Source organism: Musa acuminata, chromosome BXJ1-10 (assembly GCF_036884655.1).
Source record: "Musa acuminata AAA Group cultivar baxijiao chromosome BXJ1-10, Cavendish_Baxijiao_AAA, whole genome shotgun sequence".
NCBI classification, from domain to species: domain Eukaryota; kingdom Viridiplantae; phylum Streptophyta; class Magnoliopsida; order Zingiberales; family Musaceae; genus Musa; species Musa acuminata.
This window is the reverse complement of record NC_088336.1, coordinates 4,719,928-4,747,478: the sequence shown is the minus strand read 5'-3', so window position 1 is coordinate 4,747,478 and position 27,551 is coordinate 4,719,928. Positions and strand designations below refer to the sequence as shown.

Sequence of the window (27,551 nt, the reverse complement as noted above, 5' to 3'; positions counted from 1 at the left end):
TCTGCGTTTTATTCTTATATTGCAAACTGATTTACTTGCTTACTACTTGCTTTACCGAACGATATTTTTAAATTAATGTAATTTTTCGTAAGCATTAATTCACCCCCGCACCCATGTCTCATGGTCTCATGTCTTCATCTCGTCTCGTGTCATGTATTTTAATCCTCAAGAGGTCTTATCTATTTATAGATGAGAGCATAGAGTCTAGAATAAATAATTAGGAGAGTTCCTCCCATCAAGATCATCTCTTAAGAAATTCTATCATAATTGGTCTTCCTTGTAATTGACTGATAATTATCATCATAATTCATTCATATATATATAATATATCTTATCCAATTAGATAGTGTCACATAATTCTTAACTATTGATAATCTATGGTACTACAATGATACTAATTGTATATTAGACACTATATTGGTCTATACCATCCATAAATAATCACAAAATATTTAAAATGAATGATATTTACAAATATCGAACCGCTGCTATTTACATGCTTAAGCGGATAGATATATGACAGGATCGGATTATGAATATTCGAGCCATTAATAAGAATTTGCCTTCTCAATTTGCAAATAGTCGAATCCCATCGTCTCTTTGCAATTGCATGCTGAGGTTCTTCATCTTACATTCCAGCTGCTGACTGTTACAAAGGACTTTGAACAGGTTCGGTTTGTAGTGATGAACTCAGAAAGACTGATCGATAATGATCAGATTTTGCTTGTGTTGCCGCTACATACACCCAATAATTTAAGCTAACATTAAAAACCCAAATCTATACTTCACTTCAAACTGAATCTAGATCAAGTGCAAGATGAAATAATAAGTGAAAAGACTAATATACTTTACATGGATGAATTGGATACAAAGAAAGAATGTCTCAAGGCCATAATTTACTGTACTGCTTCGATAAGAATTTGACTGGATTATAACAAACTCCAAAAGCTTAAGCCAACACCAAGAACCAAATCCATACTTGCAAGATGATGGAAGTCAGTCAAAAAGGAGCATAAATACTCCATCAATAAATCAGACAGGATTCAAACGCGTGATGTATTTTCTTTTTTGTGTCACTAATCCCAAAGGCTCAAAATGACAATAACAAACCCAAATCCATATTTATACAAAGATGACAGAGATGAGATCCAGACCACTAATGTGTTCTTATGCATGTAGCTCGAGCCGATTCACTCATCACTCATTAATTATTTTTTCATACAAGAAAACTTTCGATTTGGAGGACTGTCGCCGATAGAAACATCCCACGAAACAGCCTCCTCCTCCTCCCTATTGCAGCCAAGGTTCATCATCAGCTTATGTACAATGATAAGGAGCACATGAAAATTCAATTGAGTTAAAACCAGCAGCTAGTAACTTGAGCCATCAACCTTAGATGGCATGGGCTTCGTCACTGGGTAAGATCTAGATAGCATATTTAGGAGATTTAAGCGATCTGATTTTATTGTTACTTGGGCCAGTCCCCTGTGCTGCGCTTCCTGTAGGATTGCAATTAACACTTCTCCCTCCGCTCCGCTTATATTGGTGAAGTCGTGTTGAACTAGATAGGAAAAGAAATAAGGGTATACACAAAAGAAGAATAGGACAAGGTAAAATATTTTATTTTTCACTCAAAACTCTTTAATTTTAAAAAATCTGTATTTCATGACCCAAACATTATGGGGGTTATATTGTCCCCATAAATACATTACATTAATTATATTTAAAATGAATCACTCTTTCTCATAAATACTTTCAAGAATCAATAGTCAATTTCATTTGTCCATCTATAAGCATTTAATCTATTTCTTCTCGTGATGCAATGAACCTCTTTATGATACCTTGACAAATTTAATTCCAACGGTCACATTATCGTGTATCTCATAACCACCAACTACTTCTGTCTATGTAGAAACTGTTTCAAATGAGTTATCACAATCTAAATGAAACTCATCCCAAATTCATTATTTCTAAGACAAAATTAATCGATAACCTTGTTAATACACTATTGACCTAGCAGTTGCAAAAATAAGATCATTTCTAGCTAACCATAAGTGTCATAAGGAAAGTACAACTAGGCATCTAACGTAGGAAGTTTTTAGAGAGGCTGAGCTCCCCTTTCTTTTAGCCATGTCTCTTTTTTTTTCTTTTGTTTTTTACTGACAGTGAAAGTTGTCCCTACATGAGCCTAGGGATGAGCTAAGTCTCTTCCACTCATGGGAAGCACTAGGCTTGTTATATATGTTCCAAAGTTCAAGAGGACTATGATTTGCAACTAGGACCTTAGCTCATAAAGAATCTCCTCTATTAAATAGGGGTATGACTCTTCCAATATAGATGGAATGCTTAGTAACCTGGATATCTCGTATTCTTATGCCCCCTACCCTCTTGTGTGCAGTAATAATTCCCCCAAGGCTGAAACACCTAGAATTTGGAGAGTTATTCCAGAAAAATTCTCTAGATTTTGGTTCAAGTTATGAAGGGTTTGGTTAGAAACATTAGAACTCATGAAAGAATAAATGAGGATGATATTGATCACCGAATTGTTTAGGACCATTATACCCGCCTATGAGATATAGTTTTGCTGCTAGCCCTGCCTTGCCCACCAGGCTACGCTGAAAGTAGTAAGATATTTGATGCGTCAAAATCCCTGCACACACCGTGTTTTTCGATAGGTGCGGACTGGGCAAGAGAGGAGTTTGCTCTGAAGGCAATCAGATCATCATTGACGATGACGATGAATAACAAGATTGCGCCAGACCAAATCATCCAAAAGGTCTCGTTGAACAATGATGAAGAAGCAGGAAGAGACGAAATCCCATCAAATCCGTACATGACCCCTCAACCAGTCCGATTGCACTCGGTAATATTTTGCTCATGAAATCCACGATGAATGTGTCCCATGGGCCCACGAGAGAACTTTCTGCATTGAGTAATCCAATGCTAGCTTGGAATCCCTAAGAAATATAGGGTAACATGAAAGAAACTGAAAATGCAATGCTCAAAGCCTTTGAACCTTGCTCATGCCCACCCATCATAGAATAGTTTCCAGCGATACGAGTGACTGGGAAGTCGCAAATATGTGAGAAGCACAGAAGAATAGCAGCGTAACAGTGACATTATTCTCCAAGTGTGCATCCTCTTGTAACCAATGGTAGTGGTGAAACAAAATTCCAAACATCAGCTGTTACATGCATGACCGCTCAGAACTTGCTGCCTTCATTATCCATCGGCTTCTGCAGCAATTTGCTTCGTAATCACAGGCTTCTGATAATATAATATGGATCTTTCTTCAAAAAGATGGTACATCTCCCAGAATCACAATCATCTTCAATAAGGCCGAAACTTCCTTGCAGCTCGCAGCTGTTGTATACGCTTTTTGTCTTGCTCAAATTTGCTCTGCAACAACATGACCTCTGCAAAAAAAAAAAAAAAATGACAGGATGCTTAATTAGAAAGCACGAACCCAAGGTACAAAATACTGGAACCAACTTTGTCCTGAGTATACACAAGATGATCAACTAGCTCCAATGGAGTGGATTTTAGCATCAAGATTAAGATCATTCTGATGTTTTAATTAAATCTAGAAATTGGTTACCACGGCAATTAAGAACATCTTTAATAAAGAGCAAACTGGGGGTAGAGATTAAAAAAAAATACCAGATAACGAAAATCACTGGTACAAACCAAATAAATTAAACCACTTATCATGTTTTATATATAATCTAGCAAATGGTGACCATGGTTATAACGAACACCTTAAAGGAGTGTGAATTGGTGATAGAAATAAAAAGAATACTAGAAAAGAAAAACCACTAGGACAAACCTAATCGCAATTTCAATACAGAATAGACAGGCCTTATGGGTAAAAGTGAAAATGCTTCTAAACTCTTATCAGAAATTATTAGAACTTAGACGCAGGTTTCTTGCTTCTTGTTCCTCTCGGTCACACTTCGAAAGGCCCCTCCTTGCGGCAAGCATTCTTCAGTCTTCCAACTAAATATCCCTGTGATAAAGTTTCCATCCTCTATATATGCTTATCACGAAGCATCCCAGCAACTTCCATGTGTTCTTACTGTTATTCTACATCATAATCCAAGCAACAAATTTAAGTTTCTGATTTCACACGAACTCACCACATCAAGACATTGTCAGGACGATATTTAGCTCATGTGTTTCACAACATGACAACATCTGGTGAAGTCACATCTACACTTAGTCAAACACTACCCAATTACATTGGTATTATACAAGAAACGCACATCACAAACAAATCTCAAAAATGATCTATGACATTTGTCAATAACATAAGTGAATTGGGTATTTAAAAGCTACCCAATTCACTTGTTCACCGCATAACATTTTCTGGTGAAGCCACATCTATATTAGGTCAAAAAATAGACAAATAGATATGTAGAGAATGGAAAAATGCAAGAATAAATCATCTGGGGGGACAGATAAACTGCAGCAAAAGGGTGAAAAAAATTTATAAAAAAAAAACAGTCCAGATCAAGTTTCAGCCTGTTCCATTCAGATGACTTGTTTGCCAATCTACATTATTGAAATAGAAGAAAGTATAAGAAGTATTTTTTTAAAAAAAATCTCTCCAAAACACTAACTTTTCTAATATCTGATTAGATGAATTATTGGAGTTCAGTGAGAAAAGGTAATAATGAATACAGACAGGTTGATGGATTATTGGAGTTCAGTGAAAGAAAAGGTAAAAAGGAATGCAATGGATAAGGCGTACAGCTCATTCAAATACTAAATAAGACTTTAAATCCAGACATCCAACAAAAATAAGCACAACTAAAACATACAGTAACTCCAACCTTTGTAGCAACTCAAATCTTTAAAGTTTGAAAATAGCCAAAAACACCAGCAATAAATGACAGGCAATGGCAAGTGTAGTAATTTACCACTCGAGCATAATGACTTATATAAACATGTTTTGCACCAGGAGATATCAGAATCACTTGGTGACTTATAAATCCAAAGGTATACCATTCAAAACCCTGATTCCAACAAAAATGAACTCTGAATTTCACATGATCAATGACCCACTGGTTATGAGCAGTCAGACATCCATTAAGCATGTATCATGTAGGGACCTCATATTAATAATAAGCTTGCCAGATCATGATATGGCTCATAGTTCATGGCATAAAAATTATGTTTGACCATCCAATATGGCCATTGAAGGGCATGGTGATTTACAAATAGTCCAAGGATCAAATTATTAACTGCACATTTGTCTGAAAACTGGATACTGGTAAAAAATGATATATTAATTTCAACTGTACGCCAATCCTGCTAATCTAGACATAACATAAATAGATTTTCAACAAAACACAACCTGCCTAGAATTCCTCTGTCGATATGATTCCTTATTACTACTGAATAGAAAGGATACATGTAGCCACCACCAAGAATTTGGATCTGAAGCCTTTTTGTTGGTGCTGGTTGAACATGCAAAAGATCAGCCAACAATTTAATCTCAGACCTAAACCAATCTCATAATCAGTTGGACCAGTACAGTAATAGAATATCGGACAGTATATGAACCAGTATCACTGAAAAAATTAATAAAAAAAATTAATAACAACTGGTAACAACCTATATGGTCTACTCTCGCACATTGGTCAGATCAGTAAATACCAAATTGTATCAGTAGGTACAACCAAAATTTGATTCCTTGGATCAACTAACCATTATCATTACATAATTACCATAGCATAATCAAAAGCAACCTGCATGCATATCTGCATCAACAGGACTATAGTTACTGAGGAACTTTGGGATTCATAACCAAATCTTTGTATAGCCTCCTCATGAAAGAGTAGCATAGTGTAACATGGTTAACGTAGTTACAAAAATAGATATCTTTTGTTACATTAGTTTTTTTCAACCACTCAATTGGCATCAACCTCTCAATTAGCAAGATTCAAAAATTATTTGCTGTTCAGAGGTCAAAACCTTGAATATTGTTTTGCCATCAGTGTAAGGGGATATCTAAAAAGAAAACTAGTTTTGGTAACACGTGCAGAATTTAATACAGAGTCAAAAGTAATCACAACCAAACTTCATATCAACGAAGATCAGACACCAAAATCGACGAAACTAGTTTCATTACCAAATTAAGAGACTGAATTGTCAAGAAAGGTTTCTTAATTAGATAAAATGCTGTTAGAAAAGGAAAAAAGAAAAATGAAGTTTAAAATGAAACAATCAATAGAAGAATAACTCTTATGCCTTAGTTTAACAAATGCATTTTTATATCGCATCTTCAAAGATAACATATGAAATCATTATTGTACTTCTTTGGTTTATTATTACAAACATAGTAGGTAATAAATAGTTGGTTTTAGTCCAAACATGTATAATGGAAAAGGCAAACTCACCACTTCTCTGTGCTTCCTGTTTTTTAAATCTGTAAAAATCTAGAGCAACTTCTTTGTTTTTCTTTCTAGCCATGTTATCAAGGACAGCAGCTTGAGCAACAGAACCGACAGTTATCCCACTCTCAGAATCAGTTGTCTTCTTCCTGCCTTTATGGTGCACCACAACTGTCCATCCTCCTTCTGCAGCAATTGCTTCTCTTTCTCTCCTTTCCTGGATATACCAGTTCCAGAACTATAAGATGGAGTGGATATATTTCCAGAGTGACTATATTTACAATTAAATCAAGCAATCAAGGATGAGTAAACATGCATGTCAGTAACTGAAGCAAAATAAAATGCTTTATTTGATGAAAAAAAAAACAAAATGTTTTTTTTCCAATTTTGTTAATCAACAATGAAAAAAATTGCAGAGTATGCTAAGGCTTTGAGCCTGGCCAGGATGTCATCAGGTATCAAGCATATGCCGCTTACATGGCAGATTTAGTTCCATGATGTTCCAAGAGAAATGCAATGTATATTGAAGCAGTTCATGATATGCACCTGCTCCTGTTGTGCTTCATATGCAGTTATGAACTCGTCAATTCTTTGTTGCAGTATCTTCAAGCCTTGTCTACTCTCTTTATAATTAATAAGCCACTCTGAAAAGCAGAATTCAAATTATCAACAGTCCACAGAAAGGCCTACTTGTTATTACAATAAAATAGTATACTTGAAAATGGAAAAAAAATGTATGTGGTGGAGTTCAGTAAATGCAGCTGCAAACTTTGGAAAGATAATGCAATAATCGAATGAAAAAAGTATAACTACAAAGGAAACTTGTACCATCAGTCCAGAACATTAAATTGAATCAGAATCCAGTAGGACTCACATGAATTCAGCAAAGACAGGACATGATGATCGTAAGTACTTAATCCCTTATCTAAGAAAATCTTGGTTCACACATAAAGCATGACCACCAAAGTCATAAGGTGCACTATAGACTTGCAATTGATGACTTAGCTTTTCTTCCAAAGTGAACCAGCATATTTCTATTAGTTCTTCAACTAATGTTATAGAAAAAAACACTAGCAATTAATTAACCTAAACTTGCTATTCCAATCTGACTATATATTCCTAGTGAAGAAGGTATATTCATAATAGCAAAAACACCCATAGGCTAAATTGCTATGATCTGTATGCATGATAGCAAGTACATAAAACTGCCTTATCCAAAAATGAATGAGTGCACATAAAGCATGACCACAGCAGACCTAAAGTAAGATTAGGTATGTCATTGGTGACTTAGGTCTTCCAAATGAACCTGCATATCACTAACAAAGTACTTTAACTAATATTAGTGTAAAAACACAAGCAATTAGCTAACTCTTCTATTAGCTTCCTGTTTTGGCAAAATATCTATCACAACCCAACTTGATAGGATAACTGACCTATCAACTTCATTGAGCCCAAACCAGTAGTCAAAATGCTTAGGCTAAAGTTGATGGTAGTACACTCATCATAATCTTATAAGTCAATCTTAGTATTAACCCACTTTCAATGTGAGACTGATCAGGGTGTTACAAACTCCCCCACTTAAGGGCTTGATGTCCTCGTCAAGGCATAACATAGCTCAAATCAAACTCTAGCATGATGCATGTGAGACGTAACCCAGTGGTGACTCCACTGTCGTGATGAGTCCTCTAACTCTATCCACGGGTAGCCCTTCTCTGATATCAAATATCACAACTTGACCTGATGGGATAACTAGCCTATCAACTTTGTTGAGGCCAAACCAGTGGCCCAAATGCTTAAGTTGAAGTTGATGATTAGCACTCATAGACCCTTATGAGCACTCAACAGCCCACTTCCAATGTGGGAGTAATTGGGTGTTACAAACTCAATGATGAAAAAGATAAATGTGTGATAGCTAAAAATCTCAACAGGTTTCTTAATTAATGGGATCTATGCACCAAGTTAATCTAGCAAGCCTAAATTATCTAAATAATCAATCGGGACCTTCGATTTCAGTAATAAATAAACCTGTCATCATAGCTTCAGACCATGAGAACTGATTAAGATTTGCTTTCTACTGTAGCAAATACATTTACATAATGGCACTCATCAAGTCAACCCTAAGTTACAGTAATAATCCAGAGTTGTGTCATCCATATGCATGGATGGATTCACGAAACCCATGCTCAAGTTTGCATGACCAGGCAATATGGATGAGTAGAATCAAGTTACCTCCTGCAATGAAGTTCAGAGAAAAGCATAAAAGATGCTATGACAAAATCAAGTTGGCAAATTTATGCCATATGTTTTGCATTAGAAACGAATTGATGTATGAGCTATTATGCATTTATGCTATCTGGCCTTCAATCAACCTTCTAACGAGAAAAACCTCCTTGTTGGCATCACAGCCAGGAGGCTGAGGGCAGCAACCAAACACAGCACAGGCATACTAGGGTGACTGGGTCCTAAGTCACAGCCTCTCTACTTGCAAAGATAATGAATATAACCATCCCTAGACCCTGCATTGGTAGAGCCTTGTACACTAGACCACCTTCATCATATGGCAACCTGATTAGGTCATACAGTGTAAGCTTCAACAACTGGGTACTTATATAAGAAAAACATCCAACAATTTTGAAGAACTTTCATAATCTAATTTCTCATAGGATAAACATGATCTCTTTTGTATAAGAAATTAGCGGAAAGCATATATATGACAGAGAAATTATATATCAGAATATGATCAAAGCCAAAGATGAAAAGCAACATACTTTTCATTCCTCTGGTACAATCTTCATCCACTGATGAAATCTCATCAACCTTTTCAGAATCCACTTCAGCAAGTTTTTCCAATTGGACTTTTTTTTCTGATGCATGATCACTCCTTTTGCTCTTTCCAACCCTCTTTAGCTTCTCTGTTAAAACAAACATAATAAATTAAGACCATAATCATTCAGCAACTGTGTGTAAGTATTTCTAAAAAACAAATATAGAATCTCACTGGTTTTAATTCTTTTTCCAATACAAGCTTCCTCAACACCAGAAGAACCAACAGTTTCACTCTGTTCTTTAACTTCTACAGAGCCATTTTCTGATGTCTGGCCAGCTATAGAAGTAGATCCAATATAAGTAAATCAGCATAATGAAAGCAATACAGTTGCAGATGAAATACAGTAAAGGAACTCCAAAAATGCAAGTTCATATATATTCATCCATATTAACAGTTATTCTTTGAAGGCAAAAGTTGGCAGAAATAATAAGAGCTAAAATTGTAAGTCAAAAAGAAGAAACAAAAGAGATACACATAAGAGCATTATGTATAAGAAAATAGTACATGACATCATTAAATCCAAAGCTAATAATCATAACTCATAAGTTCAAATTTGTTGCAAAATACTAAAGATTTGAGCCAACATCACCATCATCCAAGACTTTCCCACTACTACGGTATATATACATATAGAGCAAAACTCAAAATAGAGAAAACACACTCAAGTTCAAGATACGCACCGTTCCGAGCATGAATAGGGATGTGGACTGCCCCCTATTAAGGTGGTCCAAGCCATTTTATTTATTTACTTTTTAAACCCAGGCTTTGGGTTTTAGTGCATGCACACAAAGTCATGACTTGCACTGCCACCTATTGCTACCAAACCTCCCAGAACTTCTAGAATATCTAAATAGTAAATGAGTGCACTTAGTACAAAATGAGTCCCTAGATTAGTTAGCACTTAGAAAAACCAAAAGCCTTTTCAATTTTCAACACAACTCTTAGAATTTCTGGAGTATGGACTAACTAATTGATGACTTTTTGTTGATTTCTTTCCCTAGAATAAACTTTTCTAAAATCCTTTGTAAAAACAAATTGTTCTCCATCATTCTCTCCCGATGGAAAAGAACTCGAGCCCTGAGAGTGACTTGCAAGATATTGATCCAAGAAATCTAATGCAAAGTCACAAAGTTCCTCAAAAATAATCCAAGTGGCATCAGAAGTTGGACAATTACACCACTTGACAAAAGAAGTATTGAGTGATGCTAGTGGCATGGGAGAATTGGTGTTTTAATAAGGCGATCATCAAGAATGGCCTCTACGCCATCACTGTGTTATGGGAGAATTGGTGTTTTACGAGGATTGTCACTTGCGGGAACACCGATAGAGACAGAGAGAGGCTCCAAAGTTAAATCCTCCACATTAAAAACTGGACTAATATTTAAGTCGAAAAGCAAATTGAGCATATATAAATTAGATCCCAATATTTAGAAAATGGGGAAATAACTAATGGCTTAGGCATGCAACTTCTTGAATGAGTTTTTAGGGAATCTCTCAAGGTGAATGTGAACCAAGACATAATCACCAACTTAAAACTCTCGACTTCTATGATATGCAACTTCTTGAATGAGTTTTAAGCAACAAGTTTGTACCTTTCATTACTTATGATAATTTTACACCAAATCTCAGCATACAAATCATGAATATGTTGAGCGAAAGAGTGGGTTGGTACTAAGGTACGATAATCAAGCGGAAGGAGTGCAAGGTCAATGGGTGTGCAAGGAGTATAGCCGAGGACAACTTCAAATGTGCTTCTTCTAATGGAGTGATGGACTAAGTTATTGTATGCAAGCTCTGTTGTGGATAAGGCTAAGTCTCAGTTTCCCAATTTCTCCCCAACTAGACATCTAAAAAGATTTCCTAAGGAACGGTTAACAACCTTAGTTTGACCATCTATATAGAGGTGAAAGGCTAAAGAGTACTTCAATGTTGTGCCAAACAGTTTCCACAAAGTTTTCCAAAAGTAGCTAACAAATTTCACATCTTTATCAAACACCATATTTGAGGGTAAACCATATAATTTAATCACTTCTCGAAAAAACAATCTAGCAATATACGAGACATCATTGGTCTTGTTACATGAGATAAAGTAGGTCATTTTTAAAAATCGATCAACAACAACTAGGATCGAGTTACAGCCATAGGCTATTTTGGGAAGCCCAAGGACAAAATCAAAACTCACATCTTGTCATAAGGAGTGTGAAATGGGTAATAGAGTGTATAGGCCAATAATATGCTTGTGAGTTTTTGCAATTTGACAAGTGTGACACTATGACACTACTCGAGCAATATTTCACTTTAAGGAACGTCAGTAAAATCTATTCTTGACTAATACAATGGTTTTGTCTCGGCTTAGGTGACCTGCTAATCCACCTGTGTGCATTTCCCAAGTAAGAAAGTCTTGAAGGGAGGATCGGGGAACACACAACTAGTGGATCGAAAAAGTTAACCACCCCTAAGAATGAAGTTCATATGTTCACGATGGTTTCCATCTAGTTCTTATTGATAGATGTGACTAAAGTTTGGACATTGGGTATACTCTTCTTTTAATCGCTCGAATCCTGTAACCTTGACACTCATAGTAGATAGGATTGTAGAAATTTGACTAAGGCATCAACAGCCTTGTTTTGAGTGTTAAAACAATGTTTAATTACAAAAAAGTATTCGTTGAGAAACTCATCCCACTTGGCATGTCGGGCATCTAACTTCTTTTGAGCATTTAAGTCCTTAGGGCCCAGTGGTTCGACAACAAGACAAATTCTTGCGACAGAAGGTAAAAGCACTAATACCTAAGACATTGCACAATCGCATAGAGTCCTTTATCATAGGTAGAATAAGTTTCTCAATTAAAAAGGTGATAGGTTGACCCTCGACTTAGAATTCCTCTTATGCCTATACCAAAGGCATCATAAGTGACCTTAAAGGGTTTACTAAAGTCAGGGTGCCTAAGAACAGGAGCAGTGGTAATTCTTGTTTTGATGTCAGCAAAGGCTTTGGCAATGGACAGGGTCCAAGAAAACTCAACCTTCTTTAGGCAATCAATGAGTGATAAGTGTCATGATAGAGCTAAACCCTCTAATGAATCTCCTATAAAAAGATACTAATATATAGAAACTTCAAACCTTAGAAATAGTTTTAAGCTCAGGCCACTCTAAAATGACATGGATCTTTAAGGGATCAGTGGCAATACCTTGGGAAAAAATGATGAAGACTAGGAATAGGACATCGGTTTGCATGAACGAATACTTTTTCAAATTGACATATAGCTTAGCAACTCGAAGGGTAGTAAGAACCCTTTGAAGATGTTCTAAATGATTCTCTTTAGCCTTACTAAAGATCAAGATGTCGTCAAAGTAGACTACGTCACTACAATAAATTTGCCTATGTAGGGTTGTAAAACTTGGTTCATGAAGCGTATGAAAATGCTTGGGGCATTGGATAAACCAAAGGGTATGGCAAGTCATTTGTATAGGCCATCTTGAGTTTTAAATATTGTTTTTCATTCATCACTAGGTCTGATACAAATCTGGTAATATCTGCTTAGATCAAGTTTTGAAAACCAACTAGATCCTGCAAGAAGGTCTAGCACATCCTCAAGTCAAGGAAATGGGAAGCGATAGTTGATTGTTATTTTGTTGATCGCTCAATAGGCAACGTTGCCGAGGCGACGTCGCCCAGCTTGGGGAGAAGAGAGAGGCGACGTCACCGAATTATTATTATTATTATTATTATTATTATTATTATTATTATTATTATTATTATTATTATTATTATTATATATATATATATATATATATATATATATATATATATATATATATATCGAACGATATACCGAACTTTATACAGTACCATACCGTACCGAACGAATGTCGAAACTCTGGTACAGTACGATATTTCAATCCTTGAGATAAACAAGTTGATGAACTCTTGGCTAATACGACATAGCCTCAGTCTTTGCGATGTTCCTACCTTGTTAACCCTTAAGAAAGATGAGTTTTGTAGGATGTGTTGATAGTTATATAAAAATAAAAAAAATCTTTTATACATATATTTATATATAAATATTTATCTATAAATATATATATTTATATATAAAAGATTTTTTATATATAAATTTTTTATAAAAGGCGACGTCGCCCCGTGTGGGAGAAGGGAAAGGCGACGTCACCTTATATATATATATATATATATATATATATATATATATATATATATATATATATATATACCGCTCGATAATGGGCGATCCGTGTATCGGTCTACTGACGGACCGATATATACCGCTTGTATCGAACAGTATTATTCGAAATTGAAGACCTTGGTTTATCTCGACTCCCTCCTTAGGATTCATCCTATAATGTGGGAGATTCGGGAGCTGCAATCCTAAGACAAAGTCAATGGCATGTTAGATTTCCCATATGGGTGGCAGTCCACTAAGTAATTCCGAGAGTATGACATCAAAAAATTCATCTAACAAGGATTTAACCTTAGAATTTAGGTCATGAATAGTGCAAGGGCTAGGAATTTCTTTAGCACTGATGGTCACAAAAAATTTGTTGTCTAGGCTCGCTACTTCAAAAGATTTAGGATCAAGTTAGTGGATTACCTTGGTGGTTGGGGCTTGTGGAAGAGACTTAGGAGTTCCTGATTTGTCCTTTTCTAACGATTTTACTGGTTACAGAATGATGTTTTTACCTTTGTATCAAAACGCATAGGTGTTTTCTCTTCCATGATTGGTAACATCAAGGTCATACAACCAAGGCCAACCTAAAAGAATATGGACAATGTCCATTGGTAGGACATCATAATAAATTTCATCCTGGTAATCGTCAATTTTGATTGGAACCAAGCATCTCTCGATCACGGGTAGAGTGGTTTTATCAACCTACGCTACTTAGAATGAGGTCGGATGTGACTCTACCTTAAGGTACAGTCTCTTGGTAGCTGATTTTAAAACTACTTCCATAGTTCTACCCCCATCTATAACCAACTTGCAAGTTCTCTCCCCGCTTCGAATAGAAGTATGGAAGATACTTGTCCTTTTCCATTCATTGGAATCACTAGCAATAAAGAGAATAATGCAGAAAACATTGACATAGGCATCTTCAATTTCTAGTTCATTTTCGTCACCTGAGTAGGCTTCGGGTTCAAGTACTTGGTCTACTTCCTTGATTTGATTTTGTGGTTCTTGTTTTAATGTAAGGTTACGTTGAGAACAACAAGAGACAATGTGATCTTTATTATAGCAATAATGACATTGGATTGAAAATGAACTAGTTTGAGAATCAATGATTAAACGAGTTGGACGATTCATGGTTGGGTCAGAACTATTGTTAGTAGTGGGGATTTTTGGCTTACAGAGCCACTACTTTGGGGTGGATTGAGAAATAGTTCTATTATCGAGAGATTGAGAAGATGCTCGACGACTTGAATAGAGTTTAAGGTACTTCTCAATCTCGAGGGCTAATTAGGAAGCTTCCTTCATGGTGTCGAGGAAACTAAGGGAGACTTCCCGTTGGATGTTAAACCTCAACCCATTAACAAATCTTCGGACAGTGATGATTTGGTCGTCTTATATTTCATACCTAAGCAAAAGTTCCTTAAGTTGGGCCAAACACTCTATCACACTAGAATTCAACTGTTTAAGGTTTAACAATTATTAAATCAATTGACTTCGAAAGTAGGTTGGCAATTTTTTTCCTTTTGTTTCATGACTTCCCATTAAGTGATGGGAAGCTCTCGACGGTATTCAAGACTATATTGAATATGTTGCTAATATTTCCTAGTAGACCCTACCAATTTTATTTTTACAAAACGTATACATTTAATATCAATCATTCCATACCACTCAAAGTAATCCTCTATACTATCTAACTAGATAACAAATACATTTAGGTCAAACCTACCATCAAAGTTTGGCACATCCACTTTGACTCTTATAGCCATTCTCCCCAGATTATCAACACACCGAACTCGTTGGCCCATTACTCAAGATTGTGGATTTCTAGTGGGTTCTAGGAATTCATCATTAAGGGCAAAAGCTTAGTCAATTAGGAATTGTTGAAGAATGACTGTGAAAAGGTGCCTTATAGGTAGACCTATGATTTGTTCGAAGTGGGGCTTGAGTAGATAAAATTCCTTTATTTGAAGTTATGGATTGTAGAGAATGAACTTGTTGCCTTGCCAACTCATCAATCTCCTCATTTATGGGTTGTTTTTCAAGGTTTTGGAGAGCTCATAGGACTTGGGTCATCTAGTCACATAACTGGATCTACTAGTTTGGTCCTAACAGTGTCTACCTCACTCTGTTGGTTTTGGGATTCATCAAGATTGTTTTGGTTGTCACCTCGCTTAGTCATGATTCTAATGTTATTTACAAATTTCCTTTTGGTAATGCAGTTGTTAACTGTTGCAATGTACAAGATAGAAATGCAATGATTCAAGTAATTCTCTCACCTTTTTTTTCTAGACAACTTTCAAGGTTTTAAATCTTAATGGTACTATAGTTATAGTTACAGGAGAGAGAGAGGGTGATGAATAGAAAAAAAAAAAAGGAGAAAACAAAGGGAGAATTGATAAGAACCATGATCTAATGAAATTATGGTTTTTCTTTCTGACAAAAATACCAAGAAGTTTTCAAAAATTAATAGGCACCGAGAGCTAAGTGGTCCACCAATTCCGCAAGGGCAATCACTCCAAAGTCCAACTCCGCACACAAGTGATTAATATTGGGGGTGTAAGGATCCGTGAATGATACCAAACTGATATCAAGGTACAAGGTAGGTTTCTTGATACACTCTGATACCAAACTAGTGTAGAATAGAGTAGGGAAGTAGAGAGAGAGAAGGAAAGAAACGAAAGATAAGTGTGAGATAAGAAAGAGTAAGAGACTAAAAGACAGAAGATGCAATTATTTTCATTCAAATCTGAAATGCTTCATCCATTGACAAGCTCCATTATTTATAAGGGTTTAGGAGCCTTGGTATAATCAATGAAGGCAATGATTCCCAAAAGTAATCTCCTAGAGAACTTATATACTTTTTAGATATCTGAAATGTGACTTCTAGGATACCTAAATAGTAAAAGAGTGCGATTATTACAAAAGGAGTCCCTAGGTTAGCACCTAAAAAGGCCAAAAGACTTTTTATTTTCAACACAATCTCAGAATTTCTAGACCAACTAATTAATGTCTCTGTTGATATTTTTGCCTAGAATAATTTTTTTCGAAACCCTTTATAAAGCTAGATGGTTCTCCATTACATTATGACGACAGTTTCAAGTTTATACAACCTTGACACATCCCCATAATTCCCTTCGACCTAAGAAAAAGGTCTAGAGGAAGTGGTCAATAGCAAGTTGGCTTAAGTAGAATATCTCTCCCACTAGCACAAATATAAAAAAAGAGAAAAAGGAGAAAAAAACTGCCATTACTTCTGTTGATCATCAAAAGCTTTTGTCTGCAAAAGACCTTTGTAGCTATTCTAATATTTCCCTAGGTTAGAGGACCTGGTGATGGAGATTAAGAAAATTTAGCTTTCTTGTTGGTTAATTTAGATGACTTTACACATTCACTAATATTCATAGTGTAATATTGATGTAGAACAGAAAGAGAAGTAGAGAGAAAGCGAGAGAAAGAGGAACAAGATTAGAGAAGAGAGTAAGAGACTGAAAAGATAAGATGCAATTCTTTTCAATTAAATCTGAAGTGTTTCATCCATTGACAAACTCATTATTTATAGGGTTTAGGAGCCTAAGTACAATCAATGAAGACAATGATTCTCAAAAGTAATCTCCTAAAGAATTTGTATGCTTTTAAAAACCCAATTTGATTTCTAGAAGATCTTAATAGATTTAAAACAATTTAGTATAGCTGAGAAGAAAAAGAGTACACTTAATTTAAGAGTGCACTTAATACAAAAAGTAGAGTTCCAAGGTGACCAAAAGACTTTTCATTTTTTAACACAACTCTTAGAATTTCTACGTCAGCTAATTAATTACTTTTTACTGATCTCTTTGCATAGAATAAACTCTTCTAAAATCCTTTATAAACCTAGATCATTCTCCATCGAATATACTTGATATATTACTTGCTCCTTAAACGAATATGTTTTTCTGGATCATTCTGTTATTGTTTTTTCACTTCCACTTGATCCAGGAAATTACTATGAGCTTTTCCATACTGTGCAACTAAATTTGGGGCTAGTTGATTGTAAACTGTAAAGTACCACACAAACCATATATTTCATATGCTAGAAGTTAAAACTACTTACAGGATGAACATAGTTCATTAGCAAAGGATATGATAATACATAGGGGTATATGAAACTCAAAAGCACAGAAAAACTCACATGTGCTTCTCCATAATGTGCAAATAAATTTGGGATTAGATGATTGTAAAGTGCTACATGAACCACTCAATTCATAAAGCTACAAGTTCAACAACTTAAAGGAAGAAAACAACTTGCAGGAAGAATATGATAACACTTAGTGGTATATGAAGATGATAACACTGAGTGGTATATGAAACTAAAAAACATGGAAAGAACAGAGTTAGGCATGCAAATCTAGTTACTCACAATTTATTAGATCAAAAACATGGTCATCCTTGTTTAGATGTTGACCGCCATTGCTAGTAAAACTTTTGTTATCTTCCCCTCCTTTTTTCCTTTTTGACAATTTGCCTTTCTTCTCCATTGGTTTTGCTTTATTTTTCTTATGTTCTAAAACCATAAAAGTATGCATAAAATAATTGCATCAGTAATAATATATCATCAGTTTGAGATTAGAATCATAGAAAATATGCTGAATAAAATATAACAGTGCTCTGAGTTCAATCAAGAAAAAACTATATCAATGCTTTGGGTTCAATAAAATGACCTTTAATCATAAAACCATAAAAATTAACTTAACCACATGCAAAGATTTAATTGTTGCTCCAATATGGGTTTCGGTGATCATTTGGTACCAGTACATTGGATAGGATACAGACTCATATTGCTCATTACCATTAAAGAAAATAATAGCTAAATATAAAGGAACAGAAATGTATCAATATCGAGCTACACATGTCAATACTGATACTTCATCAGACCACTAACCATTGGTATTGAAAAAGTATCAGCCCTATCAATATTCAAAACTATGACCACATGTTGAAGCTTGCTAGACTGGATGCTACAGTTCATGTCTAGATCAAGTAAATTTGTTGCAAAGTGTCGAAAACCCACTCAACCCACCTATAATCAAGCTAGGGCCTAGGAGAGAGATAATTGAGTCTTCTCTAGGTCCTAATAGTAATAGGTTTAGATTTTTTCACTTTCTTATTAATTTGGATCTTTTTCATCATTATTTAGTAGCTACTTTAGAAAGTACGTTTCCTGCTTTTGAGGATATGGTGTATAAGTATCCTATGATATAGGTTAAATAGGTTGTTTAGCTATTAGGAGCTATTTGGCATGTTAAAGGTCACTCTTTTGATGGAATTTAAAAAGGTGTTAAAATTTCCATAAAAATAAAGTTTTCTCCCACAAGACCTCCTAGCTATAGTTATGTACATGTCATAGGAGTTGGCTATGAAGAAATAAGCTACAGTAAATGCACACTCAATTGCTCTTCATAAAAGCAATTTTAATTAAAAATAACAATCAATTAGACCCGATAATCAGACTACAAATAACCTAGCACCTGTTATATGACAAACTATATTTTACCAGAAACAGGTTTTCATTACAAATTCTAATAGGTCATGGTTCCTTAGGCTTCCACTACAAGAAGTTCAACAGATAAGCCAGCAACAAAAGAGACATCTGCAAGCAAAGGCCAAAACCTTGTCCTTTATTTCTTCTGCAAGTGTGACAACTGACAAGATTAAAAGAAAATCTAGTCACATATCCTTTTGTTTTCATCTCTCTTAGAATCAATCAACTGAATACATTTATTAAAGATTACAATTCTAGATTTATTGCTCTTTTTGCTCTCATTATTCTCTTAATTTTTGCATCAGTCTTGGAGTGATCCATACCCACTTGTTTATGGAGGACTAACTTAAAAAACAGTTTGGAACATACAACAAAACCAACTTTTCAAATTGTTTCAACAAGTATGTTAACCCTTTGTAAAAGCAATAAAACAAGCACCAAGTGATGGATGTTTGTCATTATTTAAACATCTCTTTGAGTGCATCAATACTTTATAACAGCAATTTCAATAGGCACTCAGGCAAGGCAAGAGCGCCCCGCTTCATGTCCAGGCGCCTCACTTTAAAGATGCGCCGCCTGGGCGCTCACCCGAGCCCAGGAGCCGGGCGCGCGCGGGGTTAAACCAGGCAACCGAACCAGTGTTTTACGTCTGGTTTGGTCTCTGATGCTTTAGTTAGTTCAATCAAACCAACTAAACACCGATATCAGCCTCCCAGCATCCCTCTCACGACTTCCCCAACCCTAACCCTGCTCGCGATTCTGTCGCTGACATTTCCTCTCTGCTGTTGATGCCTTTCTCCGTTGTTGCTGCCTCTCTTCGCTGTCGTTGCTTGTCGTTGCTGTCGCTGCTACCGCTACCACTATCGCAGCTCGCTGCTCCCGCTCTTGCTATCGCTGCTCGCTGCTACTACTGCTGCTTCTCTCAGTTAGCAGCCTCAGTCTTACTCTTACACTACGCCCCCGCTACCGCTACCGCTGTCGTTGCTCGCTGCTACCGCTGCCACTACCGCTGCTTGTCGCTACTGTCGCTGCTCGCCACTATCGTCGCTCCCACTCCCACTGCCACTGCCGCTACTATTACTCTTACTCCCTCTTCTCACATCGACTTGATAGTATACTGTTAACAGTATATTAACAGTACACTGTTAACTATACACTAGTAACCAAGGATTGAAATATCGTACCGTACCAGAGTTTCGACATTTGCTCGGTACGGTACGATACTGTATACCGAGCGATAAACCGTTCGGTATAAGAGTATATATATATATATATATAAAATAAAAATTCGACGATGTCGCCTATATAAGTATGTATGTATGTATGTATATATATATATATATATATATAAGTAAAAAAAATCTTATATATATTTATAATTTATATATAAATACTTATATATAAATATATATTATATATAAAAAAATTTATATATAAATATTTTTATAAAAGGCGACGCTATATAATATTATATATATATATATATATATATATAATAAAAGGCGACGTTGCGTCACCTTGGCGACGTCGTCGAAAAAGGCGATGTCGCCCCACGTGGGAGAAGGGAATGGCGACGTTATATTATATTATATATATATATATTATATTTATATATATATATATATAATATATATATACCGTTATCGGGCGGTATATATATATATATCGCCCGGTAATCAGTGATTTAAAAAGCGCTAGGCGCCAAAAGGCGCCAAGGTCCAAAAACGCCCGAGGCGCTAGGCGCTCGCCCAGGCGCTCGCCCGAGCGAAGCGAGGCGCTAAAATATAAAAATATATAATATAATTAATAAATATAATTATTTAAAATTTTAAATAAAAATATGCTATTAAATTAAGAAAATCTAAGATAAAAAATCACAATGTCACATTAACAAAAAGTTTCAAAATTCAAAACAATAAAATTTTACATCAAAATAAAAATTAACAACATTAAAATCAAAATAATATATTATTAATCTATTAACAGTATTGAAAATTAATCATTTCAAAATTCAAATAAACTTAATATTAAGAGTATACTGTATACTGAGCCTGACGGAGAAACGAGGAAGCAACGGCGAGCGGCGGTAGCGGCAACGGGAAAGGGAAAGGGAGCGGGAGGCGCGAGCAGCGGGAGGGCTCGCGGGAGTTGCGAGCAGCGGGAAGGCTCGCGGGAGGCGCGAGCAGCGGGAGGGCTCGCGGGAGTCGCGAGCAGCGGGAAGGCTCGCGGGAGGCGCGAGCAGCGGGAGGCGCGAGCAGCGACAGCGACGAGTAGCAGCAGCGGGAGCAGGAGCGACGAGCAGCGAGATCGGGAGCGACAGCGGCAGCGGGTTAGGGTTGGGTAAGGGTTAGGGTTAGGTAAGGGTTATATCGGTTTAGTTGGTTCGATTGAACCAACTAACAATCGAACCAGGACCGAACCAGACCTAAAATCCTGGTTCGGTCACTTGGTTTACCCAGGCGCTCGCCCGAAGCGCCCAGTGCCTGGGCTCGGGCGAGCGCCCAGGCGGCGCCTGTTTGAAGCGCGCCGCCTGGGACATTAGCGAGGCGCTCAGGCCTCGCCTCGCCTCGCCCGAGCGCCTTGGCGAGCGCCCAAGCGCCTCTTTCAATCACTGCCGGTAATGAGCGATCCGTGTACCGATCTGTTGACGGACCAATATGTACCGCCCGTACCGGGCGATATTATTCGAAATTGAAGACATTGCTAGTAACAATATTTTTCATTTATTAGATTAATAATATATTATTTTGATTTTAATACTGCAAATTTTTATTTATTTGAAATTATTGTTATTGTTTTGAATTTTGAGATTTTTGTTAATGTGATATTGTGATTCTACAAGTTTTTTTAAATTTAATATCATGTTTTTATTTAAATAATTATATTTATTAATTATATTTTATATTTTTATATTTTAGCGCTTCGCTTTGCTCGAGCAAGCGCCTAACACTTTTTAAATCATTGCTTTATAAAAACTGAGTAGCACCAAAAGAGAAAAAAGATCTTAGAGAATTGTAGTTGTTTTTTTCTTTTAGAATTATGTCTTCTGATTTTTAGTTGCACATGTTCAAAATTTGATTCTTTGAGTGTTTGGGTCTGCATGACTTCTTAATTATTTTAAAGCTAACTCTTCATTATGTCAACAACATGTATTCATCGTGTAAAAGATGGTACATCATATGGTAATAGCACTATACCAAAAACCCATCAACAACATTTTTTCAATCAGCTAACATCAATAACCCAAGATTAGCAGACAAAGCAAATACACCAAAATAATAATCATATTGGAATATAATAGTATCATGAGATGCATAGTTGATTAGAAACTAATCCCATCGGGTACTGCAATATTCATACCAAAGTTTTTAATTTTGTACCGTACCAGTGTACCGAGCTTTGCTCCGTATAGTATGGTACAACGTATCGAGCGATATGCCAAGGCGTACCGAGCGGTACACCCTTCTTTTAAGAAGAAGCCTCGTATGCGAGCGAGGATGGTTTCTTCTTAAAAGAAGAAAAAGCCATCACCCCCTTTCCGTGCCATCACCCCCTTTCCATCTCGAGAGACGGAAAGGGGGTGATGGCGGAGCAAGCGAGGATACAACAAGTCGTCTCCATCCCCAACTTGAACTCATCCCCCGCGAGGCACTCCGCAATGCTCCCACAGTGATCGGATTCGACGGGGATCCAACCCAAGGCAAGCTCATCTCCCGCTCCCCCGCAGCTGTCGCCCTCGGCGACTGTGAGGAAAAAGACCAAGATGATGGCGAGAGCAAGAAGGGGAAGCAGCAGTCCAACCTAGGCCAGGATCCCTTCCTTCGCTATCGACCGCGACCTCCCCGACCACAGCGACCACGATCCCTCCGCCCCCTACCACGTTTTGCCCGACGGAACGAGGACCCACACCCTATAGTGTTCCGCCCGACGAAGCAAGGACCCTCGCCCTACCATGTTCCGCCCGATGAAGCGCTTTGTCGTATCCCGCCACATCCAACTCTCTCCTCCGTCATGCCTTCTCCGTCTAACGAGCGTCGCAGTCTCGTCTTCCTCGTCGTCGTGCTCCTCATCCTATCCGCTAGCTGATACCGTCCGGTAGCGGACGGTCCGCGTGCCTATCAGCTGGCAGACCAGTATGTACCGCCCATACTAGGCGATATGATTCGAGATTCGAATCCGTGATTCATACAATACAAAAGTAGCTCCAAGACATTCATAAGGTGTACATATATATAAATTCATACCTTTCGAAATTCTCAAGTTATTTTTGGCTTCAGTAGACGCTCCTTCAACAGTTTGATCGTCAAAACTTGGGTCTTCTTCTAACTTAAGCTTCTTCTTTCTAAGCTTAACCAAAAGCTTTGAGGTACCCTTTGCTGCTTTCCAAACTTTCTTACCTATCAATACAAAGAAAGAACATTATATATTAAGAATATTTATCCAAATTCCATAAATGTCTCAATAGATTTATTGTTCCAAATGCACTAATTCAGATGACTTCTTGCTGATAAGAGAGCACAGCCATCAGGTACTACAAACTAATTCAGATGACTTCTTCCTGCTAAGAGAGCACGGTTACAAACTAATTCCATCAGGTACTACCATAGTCATACAATACAAAAGTAGATCAAGACATGCACAAGGTTTATATCAATTTATACCTTTTAAAATTCTCAAGTTGTTTTCAGCTTCAGTAGAAGCTCCTCCGGCAGTTTGATTACCAGAATCTGGGTCTTCTTCTAACTTTAGCTTCTTCTTTGTAAGCTTAGGCAAAGACTTTGTGGTACCCTGTGCTGCTTTTCCAACCTTCTTATCTGTCAAAAGAAAAAAAAGAACATTAATTGCATTCAGAATATTTATCCAAATTCCACAAATGCTTTAATGGATCTATGGTTCCAAATGCACTAATTCTTGTGACTTCTTGGTGCTAAGAGAGCACAATCATTAAATAATTATTTTATCCTACAATCTTTAAATTACATTTTATGCAGTTCATTAAAGTTCAACAAACAGAAGAATAACATCCAGCAGCATCAACGATTATGGAATGTGGCTAGTGGCACTGTCCAACATACCGGGTGGAACATTATGTACTGAGCAACAGATACTGGTCAGCTCCTGGACCAGGACACAGAGTGACCCTTTCCAGCAGTCCAACTGGGCTTATTTGTTTTGTTTAAACCTGTCAACTTAGGGTATATGAGCAGACGCAAGCAAGCAGCCCGTACACCCACGACGCAGACCTGCCAGCCTGCCATCAAGCACCAGTAGCTTCCTCCCTGCCACTAAGTGCCGCCCATTTCCTGCCTGCCATCAAGCGCCGCCCGCTTCCCACCACCACTGGACCTCCTGGTATTTCTCCTCCTCTACGCCTCCTCCGACTCCCCCAGCCACAACAAGAAAATCCACCATCCCCCCTTCTTGGTACCACAGTATGTGCTGGTATACCATATATCAGTATGCCAACAGAGACCGAACCCATACTGGTCCAACCATGGACCAACATGGGTCCAATACCTGGAATTGAAAATTTTGGATAGTGGTTTTGCGAGCTATGCCAACCAAATACATACAGTGTTGACATTGTAATCAACCCCATTTTATGAAACATACCATGTGGGTTTGACCTTCTTATAAGCCTTTAACCATGTGTGAATTTTTCATTTTGTTTGTTTAATGGGTAAAGGATCTTATATGCATCATCTAATCCAAAAAAAGCAGATTGTTTGTTTGTTTTTTCCTCTCATTCTTTATTCTCTTTTACATTATAAAATGTTGCATGCATCAGGGTTGACATTTGACAAAGGAGAAAAGTGTACTTGAGGTAGCATCTCATAAATGTCCAAGGGAGAGGCACAAGAAAGCACATGCCAGAGTGAAGCTAGATGCAATTTAGAAAAACAAAGAAAATAGCTTAAATGAAAATAATTTAATACAAGTCTTTTTTTCTTTTCTCTGTAATTTCCCATTAATTGTTTCAATAAATAAATATCCTATTGGTCTTACTGGCACAATCAGATTGATAAGCTAAAATACTTCTCTCATACCTTAGCCTTCATTTCATACTATGGCTCATTATCTTAATTCCTAAATAATTTTAGTAACATCAAATATTTCTAGTTCTCATAGATTGACAAGAAAATGTTTTTTGCCAAAAAGAAAATACTTTTGTTTTCAAATTTTCGTTAAATAAATTAGCCAATTAAATAATCCTTAATCTCCTAACCAAGCATCAATTGGGATATCATCAATTCCTGTATTCTTACCTATTTTCATTTTGGATAAATCTTATTTAACCATAATTACCCTTTTTTAAGGACAATTATATGGTTTGTATTTAACTATTTTTTCTGTAAAGCTAAGTTGTCTATACAATTGTCATTACATAATTTATAATAATAATTCCTCCATCATGTATCCCTTGATTAACTTAAAATATAAAATAAACTCATATCAACATTAGTAAATTCTTAACCTCTGAAGTTTTAGATGAGAGCTAGAAAAAGAATTACATATAATAAATCTCCAACAGAATATACAATATGATAAATTTGTTTCATAATGCTTCTACGTATAACAAAGAAGTAATATCAAGAGTCCCAGGTCAAGATATATTCAGAAGTAATACTGGGTTTAGTTGTATAACTAAAGCCTCCCCTTTCTGTCGATTTATTTTCAAAATAACCAATCAACTGTGTTATGTTTTGCTTCAATTCTTTCTTATCTCTAAATCAGGAAGAAAACATGCATGTCACTGAATCACCATTTATATTACATACAGCACTACAAAGTCTGCATATCAAGTGACTTTGCAACACAGAGACGAAGAGGTGATGAGAACATAGATAATCCACTGGGGTTATTTCCAAGTAAGGAAGTATAGTACAATAACAACTAAAAATCAACCACAGCATCATTTGCAAAACAGTCATCGAAGAGAGATCAGAAAATAGAGATTGATCATATCTGAAGTTGGGAAGACATATTATAAGGTATCAATATCAAAAATAACTAATTAACACAGATATGAAAAAAGTTGTGACCTTTTCCCATCTTGTAAAGCTTCAGTCGGTGGAATAATGACTATACAAGATAGCACGGAAACTGAAAAACCATTCCACAAATGAAGTATTAATGATCACTGATGTATCTTCTTTCACCAACGCTGCTTCTCACAGGATGTTGGGATCAAAAAGGGGCAAAAAAGAGTCTTTCCAGCCAAGTATACGGATCTACTTAATCTTCACCTGCATCAAAGAGGTACGATTTACACAATCCTGCTCCGGGAATATATAACGAAATATCATTAAGGCATCAGTACACGAGTCGCTTTCGCAAGCCCGAGAAGCAGGAAAGGAAAAGGCCTGAAAGAAAATAAAGTGCACGCAACTCAAGCCGTCACATTGTGCAATGCTCTAGACATGTGAAGCACGACCATGTCATAATTTTGTGTCAGGTAGACCTAGAAAGCTAAGGGGAGAAGGCAGTCAGCAGTGTTCAGTGAGGGGAGAGAGGAGGCGAGGGAGGTAATTGGGAAACGAGGTCGGCTATGCAGGAAATAGAGGAGGATGGTAGTAATCGTGAGAAGAGTAGAGGAAGAGGACAGAAGAACGTACCAGAGGGATGCGGCTGGTGGCGACGGCTGGATCTCGACGACGGCAACAGATATCGCTTGGGAATAAAAAGGAGAAACGACTGGATGTCGCGGGCGATGACCGCGTCGAGGAATATCGCCAAAGGCAACGGGGCTTGCTTCGCTAGGGTTCGCCGTTGGTTGTCGCGCGCCTGGGAGATGGTCGCGTTTTGTGCCCTTTGTCGGACCTTTTATATCGAACCTGCTTGACTCGACGCTATAGACTCGAGTCGACTCGCACGAGTCATCGGACGGGTTTTACCGTGCGAGTCGACTCGAGCCGGAGCTTAGATCCGGTTCAAAGATGGTTAGGTGGCATCACGTACAAAGAACTCCTGGTTCATGGGGATTCTTTATTCCAAGTGAAACCCTTGTTAACGACGCTGCTTTGTATGCGAAGTTAAACGATATGAACGAAGAGCAGCGTTATGAAGAAACTTCCGCCCATATATTGTTCTTGAACGTTGATAGTGAAACATCTATCTTCTGCCCATGAACCTGATTACCTCGTGTTGTTTAATGGATCCCATCTCTTGTTCTATAAATTTGATGAGGTCGGCATTTTCTTTTTTTTATTTAGATTTCTTGATCTAGCCAAATGAGGAATTGTATGACACGTACTAATGTTCAGCTGTGTGTCGATCATCTCATCTCATTCTATCTGGTCATAGGAAAGAGCAGGGAAAGAAAAATGCTGATGACCAAGGCTTTCGATTTTAGTGTGATGTTACAATGGGAGTGTCAGAAGGTTAAAAGAGAACTCAGAATCCTTGATATTGTCTAAAGATAAATCTTTCTCTAGTGCGGGATGGTATTGAGAAGACACTTCAAGGTATGGCTGCACACATGAGTATAGAAGGATTTCTTTGCAATAGAAGAGAAAAAAAACAAAAGAAGAAAGATCTCTAAGGAGGAAAAAAAATTTGTTAATAAAAAATTAGAAAAGAGATTTTACTGTTTTATAGGGAAGACTCAGATAACTTAAGGACCCAAAT

At 36.9% G+C, this 27,551-nt stretch overlaps 1 protein-coding gene across 1 annotated transcript; it reads right to left on the bottom strand.

Moving 5' to 3' along the window:
- Positions 1 to 2,987: 2,987 nt before the first annotated feature.
- LOC103999826 (uncharacterized) lies at positions 2,988 to 26,709 on the bottom strand. The gene is made up of 10 exons (XM_009421691.3): positions 26,540 to 26,709; positions 25,967 to 26,170; positions 23,585 to 23,737; positions 23,168 to 23,320; positions 17,802 to 17,945; positions 9,394 to 9,498; positions 9,164 to 9,307; positions 6,942 to 7,039; positions 6,402 to 6,612; positions 2,988 to 3,416 (listed from the first exon to the last, which is right to left on the bottom strand). The coding sequence occupies exons 2-10, from the start codon at positions 25,974 to 25,976 to the stop codon at positions 3,331 to 3,333; spliced, it is 1,104 nt and encodes a 367-aa protein (XP_009419966.2). The 5' UTR covers positions 25,977 to 26,170; positions 26,540 to 26,709; the 3' UTR covers positions 2,988 to 3,330.
- Positions 26,710 to 27,551: the final 842 nt, after the last annotated feature.